The sequence below is a fragment of the Neophocaena asiaeorientalis genome, unplaced genomic scaffold (assembly GCF_003031525.2).
Source record: "Neophocaena asiaeorientalis asiaeorientalis breed wild unplaced genomic scaffold, Neophocaena_asiaeorientalis_V1.1 scaffold53, whole genome shotgun sequence".
Lineage (NCBI taxonomy): Eukaryota > Metazoa > Chordata > Mammalia > Artiodactyla > Phocoenidae > Neophocaena > Neophocaena asiaeorientalis.
The window spans coordinates 178,945-192,803 of NW_020174134.1; the positions used below are offsets into that span (position 1 = coordinate 178,945).

General features: G+C 37.9%; 1 protein-coding gene across 2 annotated transcripts in view; it reads right to left on the bottom strand.

The window, feature by feature from the left end:
* Positions 1-13,859, bottom strand: part of FNDC3B (fibronectin type III domain containing 3B) — a 244,498-nt gene that overhangs the window by 140,907 nt on the left and 89,732 nt on the right. For both annotated transcript variants that reach the window (XM_024754771.1, XM_024754770.1), the window contains exon 3: positions 2,602-2,845. In XM_024754771.1, the coding sequence (XP_024610539.1) occupies positions 2,602-2,845 (244 nt within the window). The remainder of the gene's footprint in view (positions 1-2,601; positions 2,846-13,859) is intronic.

Here is a 13,859-nt window from a genome sequence, read left to right on the forward strand (position 1 = left end):
TTTGAACAAAACCTACTAAAATGAAAAGATGAGAAATTTCCATTAAAAATAATCAAAGCTCACAGAATCAGGGGAAATGTTCAAGGAGATCTTGTAGTGATAAATATAAGCCATCTCTGGAACCTGGTGCCAAGCATAATAATCTACGGTCATAAACTAGTATTTTGGGGTAATCAGGAGGTAAGACAAACTGACTAGTAGAATGTCACCTGGCTTCACTATCCATATTTTTACATGGCTCAAAAGAAAATGGGAGCCTGCAAAATAATCTCACGATCTTAAGGGAAAACATTTATTTTAAATTTAAATTTTTTAAGCAATTAAAAATTCTATTTAGACATTAATAAAAATGGTAATGTATAACACAGACACTGCGTCCTTCCACGTTTATAAGAAAAAAAGGCCCCACGCACACAGAGTGACCATTCAAATCTGAGTATTTCTGAGCATGATTAGGGAGCATTTCTAATTATTTCTCTTGACACGAGACCTAAACCAGCACTGTCCTAGGCACACCAGGAATGTATGGTCACCCTATATAACTTAATGACTAATGTTTCAATTGTTCAATGGTAAAGCTCCACTTTTCATTTTCTTTCTGTTCACATAGCTTGAGGAAGACCTTTAAAAAGCAAATCTTTACAAGATAACCAATCTGCACTAGAGAAACACAATCCTATTCAAAAAGTGCATGCCCAAATAAATTATGTCTAAACATATACAAAAAGAATGGTAAAAAGGCTTTAAATATCACAACGCATTACACTTGAGACTTAAAATATTCACCATGGGTACTGACAGAATAATATTTTAAAACATCAAGAACTTTTAAACTCACATGGTTTGGGAAATTAAATGTTTAAATTGCTTTTAGGTGTATGCACACTGAGAACTAAGGTAAGACAATATATAAAAGGCTTTTTATTTATAAAGCAAAGGATTTTTGTTTTCCGCTTTCTTTAATTTGGAATCAATGAAGGCACTTTTATTTTACATTATTGCTCTGTGTTATTTTAATGAAATTAAACCAAAATACCCTATTCAATGAAGACAATATAATTTCTCTCTTTGCTTAATTCTAACGATGACTTAAATCATACTGTTGTATAAAATTGCAGAGGACACCATTCACAAAACAGTAACTATGTGGCATCCTACTAAAAGACTGCTGAAATAAGGCAGGTCAGACACTCTTCATCAAGCTATGAGTCAGTAGCCAAGGCTTTTCACACTGTCATTAAGCTCAGACCCAACCAGAAAACTCTGACAAATACTCAAATACTTAATGGGTACTGTGTCAGAGTACTGAATACTTTTTTAAAAACTATACTTAATTAACTGAATTTTTTCAGTTTTTATCAAAATGTTTTCATGGAACATGCCCAGTCTGATGTTTTGGAGTGTTATGCTACTAGGCAAAAAGCCTTTAGCAATAGGAAGCTATTGATGCCTCCATGCAATTAAAGTATTGATTCTTCTTTTGCTATCATCTCTCCATACCCCATTATAATAGCACCTGATTCTTTTGAATTATATTAAATTTCTTTCTAACTACTACAACTACAAAAAATCAAATTCTATCCCTAAGTTACAACAGGACACAGGGTATTTCACTTAAAATACCCATCTCAAATTTTTCTTTTGTTAATAAGAAAATATTCCAATGTGATATAAACATACAGGGGGAAACATATATATATATATACACACATAAAGTGGATGAGAGAAGGTAAGGTGATAACTTCCTCCAAAACTAACAGGCATTTCTCATACAATTTATCTGTAAACCAATGTAATAAGTGTTTGAAACAATAAAACACTTCAATTCACAGTCAGACACAGAAGAAAATCCCTTTGCAAAGTCCTAGAGGTTGAAGTCTAATTTTATCCTCACTTATCTGGTTTCTTAGTATCCATTTTGATAGAGAAGGGCTTTAGACTAAACCAACACCAAGGCCAAAACTAAAAAGAAATAATGTCGGTATCTCTGAGACTCTTTTTCATTTCAAGGTAAATATTTGCCTAACAACCAGTGAAACTGTGGCTGCACTAATGGCTATTCTTAAACTAAAAACAGCGTTCAGGAAGACCACACCAACAGTCGGGGATTTGGAGTTCGCCAAGATTGCAACAGAGCATCCAAGAAACCAAAAGTTTACGAAGACCTCACAGTCTTCTATCACTGGAAAAGGGGCACAAAACCCTTTGTAAATTCCCTTCTACTGCTAGACCATATGGATGCCTAAGAAATAATGTGCTGCAGTTCTGTCCTGGGCCATGCTCACATAAAAATATGTTATCAGGACATGGGAACATATGATAGGTTACTGCCTCTTTTCTGAAATAAGAAGTGGCTCTCCCACTACCTGCTCTCTGTGGCGTGGGATGAGGGCAGAATTTGAAAACATATAAAGAAAGAAAGAGTTGCAAGACACAATTCAAGACAAAGAAAGTTAGGAATTTACCATGAGCTTTATACAACAGATAGAACCTCTTCTACCATGTTTATTACAGAGGAAACAAAGCTGCTCACTGGCTCTGTCAAGCTACTTAAATGTTGTAACCAGTTCCAACAGCTCCCGATGCCAGCAATCTACTCACCTTGTTCACCATATATTGTAGGGGGAAGATGATGCTGAGGAAAAAACTGAGGCGGCATATCTCCAGGTCCAGTAACAGGTGGGTAGTAAGCTGTGTGTGAGTTATGAATAAAATGCGGGTGGTGAGTCAGGTAGGGGGGTAGGTGATGGGTTGGAGACATGGCCGAGGGGTAGCTTGGGGGGTAGCACTCAGGAGACTGGGGTGTGACCACCACCCGGCGGACTCCAGTATTGTCTTCAATCACCTAAAGAAAACAGCAGAAAGAATGCAGTATGCATTATTAGTAAATATCCTGTGAATGTATACGATATTTAATTACTTCCTCCTTAACTTTAATCTTCTCTCCTCCATAGGAAAAAAAAAAAAAATTAGTGCATGTTGAATTCTTATTCTCTAATTCAACTAGTTAAATGAATTTTAGCTGGTGGTTTTCCAGAAAGAGACTTTCTGGGCCACGTAAATATGCCTTAGAGGGCTGAGCTTCCACGTCTACCCCATAACACCCAACCCCATTCCTGCTTTAGCAAGCACAGTTCCATGACACTGGGGCTTCAGGAAACCAAGGTAACATTAACTTCAGAACCCATAATAGTACCTAAAGGTCATTTAATCTGGAACCCAGGTTGCGGATGAAATGAGGGATCCCAACCCTTCAAACACTTGAGCAATCCCAAACCGAGGACACCTTTGCTCCCAAGATGTCCTGACGATGTACCGAGCGTTGTGAAGGAGACATTGTGACCGGGGACCTCCTGTGCGCAGAGTGAGCCCATCAACATTCTATCTATACTTTCTTCAAATGATTTTTTAAAAATTCAACCAAGGAAGGTAACATAAGGCAGTACAAAGCCAATATTTATTGCCTCTGTGGCCAACTGCATGCTACCTGCTCTAGGAGCAAACAATTTTGTTGAGACACAAGATAAGAAAAAATACAACAGAAACCATAATCCAAAGGTAAAGCCTGGGGTACAGAGAACAAGAGCATGAAATGGCAGAATCAGAGCAGGCTTCAGGGACCTCAAAGAACTGGTAGGGCTGGGACAGGTGAGAGCATGGCCCCTGCATTAGGGCCCTGCAAAAAAGGGGACAATGACGCCACAAGAATAAACCTAGAAGCCAGAACAAGGCTTCCAAAGAGACCAGATGGCCTAATCTAGCTTAAGACAATCAGGTACATACACTGATAGGAAATTTTGTCTTAAAAAAAACAAAAAAACACAAAAAAAACCCTGAAAATTAAACTTGTGTATTGAAATAGACTTCTCATTACATCTCAGGAGGCTGATTATAGGTCAAAATAAAATGACTTAATCATGTCTAAAGCATTCTAATAAAAAAAATAATAGTAAGCTTTGTTTCCTAAAATACTGCTTGAGACAAAATGGCAAGTTTATCAACATTAGTCTGTACTTCAGTGAACAAGATAGGTTTAATTTTAATTAATAGCCATTAATCTTTTTTTTTTTTTTGCTGTACGCGGGCCTCTCACTGTCGTGGCCTCTCCCATTGTGGAGCACAGGCTCCGGACGCGCAGGCTCAGCGGCCATGGCTCACGGGTCCAGCAGCTCCGCAGCATGTGGGATCTTCCTGGACTGGGGCACGAACCCGCATCCCCTGCATTGGCAGGTGGACTCTCAACCACTGCGCCACCAGGGAAGCCCAAGAGCCATTAATCCTTATGTTAAGAAAAAAAAAATCTTTGTTTATTAATGAACCTATTAATATAATAGCTTCAGAATTAACTACTATGTTAATAGTTTATTAATAAAGCAATAGTAACTCCTTAAAATTAAGATTCTGAGTCATACTCCCTACTAAAGCTCAGGATGTAGCTTTTTACATATTCTTTATTAAATGTAACCCCTTCCTGGCCTTGGCAAGTTAATCACATTAGCCTCATTTAGGCTGCTAAGTTACAGGTATATGTGAAATGGTGCTTAAACCATGACACTAGAAATTCTAATGTATACACTAATAATTACCATCAAAGCATCTTCTGTTTTTTTTCTTTATTGAATTATAGTTGATTTGCAATATTGTGTTAGTTTCTGTTGTACAGCAGTGATTCAGTTATACATATGCATATATATGTATTCTTTTCCATTATAGTTTATTTCAGGATACTGAATATAGTTCCCAGTTCTATACAGTAGGACCTTGCTGTTTATCTATTTTATATATAGCATTGGGTTGGCCAAAAAGTTCCTTTAGTTTTTAAGTAAAAATAAAAGACATTTTTCATTTTCACCAAGAACTTTATTGAACAACGTATTCACTGTTTTGTTCCACTACCTTCTGCCATTTTTCAGGCAACTTCATAATTCCATCTTCCCAAAACTTTCTATTTTTTTTGACCAAAGAACTTTTCCAGGTGCCTTGTACAGTCTTCCAGGGAACTGAAATTTTTTCCATTAAGAGAATTTTGTAAAGACCGAAATAAGTGGAAATCTGAAGGTGCAATGTCTGGTGAATACAGAGGATGAATCAGAACTTGCCAGCCAAGCTGTAACAGTTTTTGCCTGGTCATCAAGGAAACATGCGGTTTTGCATTATCCTGATGGAAGATTCTGCATTTTCCCTTGACTAATTCCAGATGCTTTTCATCAGGTGCTGCTTTCAGTTGGTCTACTTGGGAGCAGTTCTTGTTGGAATTAATCCTTTGGTTCTCTGGAAGGACCTCGTAATAGAGGACTCCCTTCCAATCCCACCATATATACAACATCCCCTTCTTTGGATGAAGACCGGCCTTTGGTTTGGTTGGTGGTGGCTCATTTCACTTGCCCCACGATCTCTTCCGTTCCACATCATTGTACAGTATCCACTTTTCACGCCTGTCACAATGTTTTAAAAACAGAACATTTTCGATATGTTTCAGTAGAGAATCCCGTGAGGTGATATGGTCAAGAAGGTTTTTTGCACTTAATTTATGTGGAACCCAAACATCAAAGCGATTCACATAGCCAAGCTGATGCAAATGATTTTCAATGCTTGATTTGGATATTTTGAGTATGTCAGCTATTTCCTATGTGGTATACGTTGATTGTTTTCAATTAATCTCTTGATTTGGACGCTATCAACTTCAACTGGTCTACCCAACAGTGGAACACCGTCCAGCCAGAAATCTCCAGCACGAAACTTCGCAAACCACTTTTGACACGTTCGATCAGTCGCAGTACCTGCTCCATACACTGCAGAAATTTTTTGTGTTTAAGTTGCATCTTTACCTTTCTTGAAACAATAAAGCATAATATGCTGACAATGTTGCTTTTTCTTCCATCTTCAATATTAAAATGGCTATGCAAAAATTCACCAATTTTGATTTTTTTTTTTTTAATGCACGCTGATATGACAGCTGTCACAATACAATCTAACATTGTTTTGAATGAAGTTAAAGACAACTAAGTGCTACTCGAGCCAGCTTACAAGAAAACCAGACAAACTTTTTGGTCAACCCAATAGTTTGTATCTGCTAATCCCCAAACCCTAATTTATCCCTCCTCCACCACCCTCGCTTTCCCCTTTGGTAACCACAAGTTTGTTTTCTATGCCTGAGTCTGTTTCTGTTCTGTAAGTAAGTTTATTTGTATCCTACTTCAGATTTCACATATAAGTGATATCATGCGATATTTGTTTTTGTCTGGCTTACTTCACTTAGTATGATAATCTCTAGGTCCATGCATGTTGCTGCAAATGGCATTATTTCATTCTTTTTTTTTTTTTTTGGCTGACTAGTATTCCACTGTGTATATATACCACATCGTCTTTATCCATTCATTTGTCGATGGACATTTAGGTTGATTCCATGTTTTGGCTACTGTATATAGTGCTACTATGAACACTGGGGTCCGTGTATCTTTTCGAATTACAGCTTTCTCCAGATATATGTCCAGCAGTGAGATTGCTGGATCATACGGCAACTCTATTTTTAGTTTCTTAAGGAACCTACATACTGTTTTCCATAGTGGCTGCACCACTTTACATTCCCAGCAACCGTGTAGGAGGGTTCCCTCTTCTCCACACCCTCTCCAGCCTTTGTTATTTACAGACTTTTTAATGATGGCCATTCCGACCAGTGTGAGGTGATACCTCTTTGTAGTTTTGATTTGCATTTCTCTAACAATTAGTGATGTTGAACATCTTTTCATGTGCCTATTGGCCATCTGTATGTCTTCTTTGTAGAAATGTCTATTTAGGTCTTCTGCCCATATTTTGATTGGGATTTTGTTTGTTTTTTGTTGTTGTTATTGTTATTGAGTTGTATGAGCTGTGTGTATATTTTGGAAATTGAGCTCTTGTAGGTTGCATCAGTTACAAATATTTTCTCCCCTTCCAGAGGTTGTCTTTTTGTTTTGTTTATAGTTTCCTTTGCTGTGCAAAAGCTTATAAGTTTGATTAGGTCCCATTTGTTTATTTCAAGCATCTTCTATTTTGTCTAACACACAGAGCATGAATATGGTAGCACATTTTTTATAATTTTAGTATAAATACGGGTTTTTCTTACCATCTCATATAAACATGCATTATTCTATAGTGTCTTCTTTCCCTCGGCCCTGCCACTAGCTATTAAGAAAAAAGTAAGGCATATTCCAGATGTCCCTCTTTCATACAATCTTCTTTCAATCCCGTGCTAGACAATGGAAGGGCACAGAAGCAAAAGTACTTGTTTTCTAGAAGCCTACAACCTACATTATTTCAGTCAACGTAAAACTTCCAATGATCAAGCAGCCTATACAGACTTGACTGAGGTAGTACAAGAAGAACAGGGATCTCACTAAATATGAAGAACAACCCTGGGCTTGTAAACAGGGGTAGTTACAATGAAGAGAAATTACTTTCATTTCATCATATAGTTTCTGACTGGTTAAAGTGCTTAAAAAAAAAAGTTGGGCAAAAAGCACTAACAAAAGTAAGAATTCCAGTCAAGGGGAAAAAAAAAACAAACAAAAGAGATACAGAGCTGAAACATTATCTTTTTACTACTATATTTTATAAGAATAATATGTCCACTAATTACAAAAATTAATAAATCTGAAGTATAAATTACTATTCACCAAAAAATAGATTTCCAGTTAGAGAACTAAGTAGCTTCCTGAAACCGCAAACTGCCTGCATATATGAAGACTGTTTGATAGTCCCATATGTAATTATCTTAAATTATTCTGTGCTATTTGTGAAAGAAGTCTATTTACATGTACAAGTGTGAGGGGATACTTTTGGAAACCTGCTCCTTGCCAATCAAAGCCTACCTTATGACTAAAAATATTTTTATGAAATGAAATATTCTGAAATAATCAGAAACAAAAATCAAAAAATTTGTACCGAGTATTTTGTTTATTGTTCTTCCATAACACAAACTGTAGCATATTTAATTATCAAATGCAGTTTTGATCTAAGGAAATTATGCCTATGTTCCTCCAAAGTCTGAGGAGCGATAATAACGCACAAGATAATAAGCAACTCAGGAAACGGTGGCAATAACATTCTTTTAAAAATACGGTTCATAAAGAAATATATTACTGTAGCAGAAGAATTCAGACATCAGAAAGAGTTCAGTCTAAAAATCCTGAGACAATAAAAATGTGCCTTTAGTCTTCATAAACGACCATGGAAAAGACAATTCATTTCCTTTTGGGGTGAGTGAAATTGGGACAATGTCCAGAGGCAGACAAATCACCTGTACTCAATTCAACAACTATTTTCTGATACATACTATGAGCTAAGCACTGGATATTCAAAAGTGGGAAAAAAATAGGTGCTAAACATTAAGATTTATCTAGCGTAAAAACAAAGAGAAAAATTAGCTTGAGTCCTAGTGAATTCTGTTCAGAAATCTGAACAAAGTACTGTTTTTTCAGAAATGAAAACCAAGTATTCTTCATCTAGATTTTTTTCCCCTGTGACTCAACGGAACACTCACCTTCTCCAGAGAGCACAGATCCTCGGAAAACATCACTGTGCCAGGTCCTCAAGGCTGCCACCTGTTATGGACTGAATTATGTGTCCTCCTCCCTGCCCCGCACCAATTCATATATTTATGTCCTAACCCGCAGTACCTCAGCATGTGACTGTATTTGGAGATAGGGCCCTTAATGAAGTAATTATGGTAAAATGAGGTCATATGGGTGGGTCCTAATCAGACATGACTGATATCCATATAAGAAAAGGAAATTAGGACACAGACAGGCAGAGGGAAGACCATGTGAGGACAGCAAAGGAAGAAGGCCATCAACAAGCCAATGAAAGAGGCCTTAAAAGAAACCAAACTGATAGCCTGAGGAACTGTGAGGAAATAATTTCTGTTGTTTAAGCCGCCCAGTCTATGACACTTTGTTATGGTGGCCTTAGCAAATTAACACGCCACCTCTCAGAGCCTCCTATCTTAAGTTCTACCATTCTTGTCCGCTTAAAACAAAAACAAAAAACAAAGCAAACAGCCCCCCCTGCACCGCAAAAACCAAAAAAACCTCTCTTCAAAAAGTAATGCATTTATCCTCCTGGACTAAAACCCAGCCACCTTCCTCTAGCTAAGTAAGGAAGAAAGCTTGATGGCAAACAGCAGCTAGTTTGAATCTTTATCACGTCCTTTTATTCTACTCAATAAGTATTTACTGAGGAACTTCTATGTGCCTAGTGCCCTCTGCTATCCTGTGGCTTATACACATGGATGAGAGGCTAGAAAATGAGGCACAAAAGGTTAAACAGAGAGAATGTATGCCTTCCTCACACCAGTGTTTTTAGAAGTATGACCAAGAGAACTGCTAAAACAAAATGAGATAGCCTGGGGGCAACAGCAAGAGGGAGAGCTAATGGGAGCAGCAGGGAGGGAGAGGAGAAAGCAAGTCACAGCCAGTGCCTGTGGCCTGCCAGCTGCTTGTCACCTGTTACCTCATGTGACTTCCTCAACTACTGGAGAACTAGATATTAGCATCCCGTTGTACATGAGAAAACCAACGCACAGCATGATTAAAATGTACAACTGGTTCAACTGCAGAACCAGATTTCATTCTGGTCTATACTCCCAAGTTTTCATTATGTAAAGAATCATACAGGAGTTAGGTATGCTGCGAAATAAATATGTAAATAATGAACCGTTAGAAATAGGTTATTAAGAGATGTGAAAGGATTCAAGATACAAACAATATTTACTGAATACCTGCTGCTCTGCTTTAATATCTTCTACCTGAAATAAGGCAGCAGCATGTTAAGGTCCTGTAACAGTAACTGATACATAATAGATAAACCTTACCTAGCAATTACTACTATTACCACCTCACTAAATCTTCCCAACAACCCTGGGAGGCAAATACAGTTACCCCCATTTGAGACAGAAAAGGAATGAAGCTCAGTAAAGTTAAGCTAACACACACAAGGTCAGAGAGCTATGGGAGGAATTGGCGGGGGAGGGAGGTGGGGTGCAATTTTGAGTCCGAGAACTAAAATGGACATCTTAAAAACACTTATGTTTTGATGATCCTTTCTCGTGTTGACAGAGAAGGTAGTTCTTCTCCTTATTGAACTGAAACGCTCCACAGGAATTTTAACAAAACTCCTCAGTTCCTAAAACTCTCTCCTTCTACTTCTTCTGGGCTGCAAACAACAAGAATCAAAAGAGCTTCAATGGTAGGAGGCAAAAGAAAAATTTTAACAGGCTGCCCCAATGGCCAGTGATGATCCCAGATGTGGGCAGAACAGACTGCATGTGGACACACGTGAGCCCGCGTGCATGCAGGTAGCGTGCAAATCGGGACTGCTTGAGTGAGCTGCTGCACACAGAAAACTGGGACCTAATGTGTTTGTGAAAGTTAGGCTCAGACTCACTTCCTAACTGTGGCCAACATACTTAAAAGAGGGCTCCCAGGCTATTCTGGTAAGGGAAGAAGTCTCAGCTAAAACTGAGCAGTGAACAAGGAGAAGAAAAGTCTGGGCAACATGAAACAGCTGCATGGACAGAGGGACGGGCAGGCAAACAGTCCAGGCTTCTGCCAGCCAGACTGGTGCTCACCTCTCCACCAGCATCTCTATCCTGTAATGCAGATTACAGATCTGTGTCTCCCACCAACTCCAAGACCCTCAAGATACCCGGGTACACAGGGGGCTCTCAATATATGTTAGCTAACCAACAAATGAATGGAAAAGCAAGCAAAAAAAAATTTTTTTCTCTTTTAGATTTGATGTCTAGAAAAAGTTATTAACACATTCTTTATCAAATTCAACCCACCCCATAATTCAGGTATATATCTTAGTTTAGACGTCATACTCTCAAGTTTCAGAAAATCTAAACTCAATTCCAGATCTGTTATCCCTGACACTCTCATTTTAAATAAGTATGATTTTACTATAAGAAAGACACAGAAAATTTACACATTTCCTATATAAGTTCTACTTCAAATCCAAATGCAGTTGAGTGATTTTACTTTATCCTCACCAACCAGGAATAAGGAAGCATTATTTCTCACCTTTCCTTTCTGCACTGACTCCTCACTCTGTATTTTCTAATATAGTAAACAATACGAAAGAGTACAAGTTTGTTCTTCACGGAGGGGAGAGACTTAAAACATACGGACTGTACTTTCTCCAGCCCAATCCCCTTTTTGCTCCTATAGATGGATGAAACTCTTACAACCATCACCAAGTACCTTAGAAGAAAGAGAAAATTAGGATAAAGGAATATTCAAAGGGCAACCAAAGAACTACAGGAGCCAAGTAGTGATTCTATTTTACAGATGAAGTTACTTGACTTAAAAACGTGGCAGGATTCAATGTATTTCTCAAATCTCCCGACTTACTTTTCTGTCCGTTCAAACTTAATAATCATAACTGTGGCTGAAAACATCAAATGTTACTTCTCCATCTCCTTTCTCTTCACATCTGTTACAGCCCAACACTGATGAAATACTATCTGCTCTTTCCAGTGTAACATTATCATGAATGGTCTGAGACAATAAACCCTCTAGGTTTAGGACCAGCTCCTCTTGCCACATAGCATGGTTATTTTTGTAGCAGAATGGAAAAATAAATTATTGGTGACATTTCTGGGTTTCTAAAAGCCCTTTATATAATATCAAAGGATTATCCTGCAGAGGAGTTGCAGATTGATAATCAACATCCTCTCTGAATCAAGAAAAGAAAAAGTTCCTTGAAAATTCCAGCTACTTTTCTGAAACAGTTCTTGCCAATGATTAAGTAAACAACTAATTTCATATGCTTCACAGGTAACCAAACTTAAGGATTTAAGTAATAAGGCGATTCATGAATGAATAAAAATTCCCCAAACATTTTACCCCCACACTCATTTATACCTAGAAACCTTAAATTTTCCATTGGTGCGTAATTTTTAATGCACATGCCAACTTCAGGCAATGGCTAAGGTATAGAGTGACAAGGGAATGGTTAGATCCAGATAACAAATCTGAGGTTGCTAAACGGGGAATCACAAGTTGAAGGTACTGATATGGCACTTGTCTTCAGTATTTTAGAGCATGAATCTTACAGACAAACTTGTACAGAGGTGACCATACGACCCAACAATCCCACTACTGGGCATATACCCTGAGAAAACCATAATTCAAAAAGAGTCATGTACCACAACGTTCATGGCAGCTCTATTTACAATAGCCAGGAGATGGAAACAACCTAAATGTCCATCATCGGATGAATAGATAAAGAAGATGTGGCACATGTATACAATGGAATATTACTCAGCCATAAAAAGAAACGAAATTGAGTTATTTGTAGTGAGGTGGATGGACCTAGAGTCTGTCATACAGAGTGAAGTAAGTCAAAAAATGGTCATGAAGAACCTAGGGGCAAGACAGGAATAAAGACACAGACATGCTAGAGAATGGACTTGAGGATATGGGGAGGGGAAGGGTAAGCTGGGACAAAGTGAGAGAGTGGCATTGACATATATACACTACCAAATGTAAAATAGATAGCTAGTGGGAAGCAGCCGCACAGCACAGGGAGATCAGCTCTGTGCTTTGTGACCACCTAGAGGGGTGGGATAGGGAGGGTGGGAGGGAGGGAGACGCAAGAGGGAGGAGATATGGGGATATATGTATATGTATAACTGATTCACTTTGTTATAAAGCAGAAACTAACACACCATTGTAAAGCAATTATACTCCAATAAAGATGTTAAAAAATAAATAAATAAAAAGAGGTGACCAGTATAAGGAGATACCCTCATAAATGGCAAGCCTCACTCTGGTGGCTTTATATGTACTAACACTTTTATACACAGAAAAACCACTCACACTTACATAAATCTTTAATCTGGAAAAAGGAGCACAACTAGGGCAAATATAAATGAAATCAACTTTCAGTACTTTACTGAACAGACAGGGCTCTTTCCAGGTGACTGTCGAGTATAACTAAAACCACTGAAGGCTGGAGAGGAGTATGGAAACAAGTACATCTTCTGTGGTATCTCTTTTAATCCAACGTCTTCAGTAAAGTATGTAATGCTATATAGCTGAGGGGACATTAAGAAGGAAGCCCAGCAAGGTTTGAGACACATCTTATGAACCACAGAATTGGTGTTGGGTCCTCAGCTGGTGCCAGCTCCATTACCACATCTTTGCTACCCTAGCTTGAGGGGCAGTTGCCCCCAGTTTGAGGGACAGAGAGGCCCTATTTAGAGAGAGCTAAGCAACTTAATAACGTATAAAGTGCTCGGCACATAACTCGCATAATACTCAGAAGATCCTCTAACATAGGCAACATGATAGTCCTAAATTCTGGATTAAGAATCTTCAGGAGCAATTAAGTAATTAACCTAAGGCCAGCTAAATGGGTGACAAGATTCATACCCAAGTACTCTCACTAGAAATGCTGTGCCTTTTGTCATATTTTATTGTATATTACCAACCTAAATACCAAAAAGAACCACATCTGAAGATCAAAAATCAAATCTAATACTCCCCAGGATATGTACGGAGCATGAGAACATTGGACAAGTGAAAAGAGTTACATCCATAGAGTTTCAATTAATAAAATGGACCAAACAATTATTTCAGACTAGATGGAAATGCTGTTTTAAGGAACAGAATATTTGTTGGAAGATAAACAGTAAGTAGCAATCTGATGGCTTAATTTGTGCCAAACTGAGCTGCCTTTAAGATATTAATAACAAACAACAAGGTCCTACTGTATAGCACAGGGAACTATATTCAATGTCCTGAGATAAATCATAATGGAAAAGAATGTTTTTAAAATGTGTATATATATATATATATATATATATATATATATAT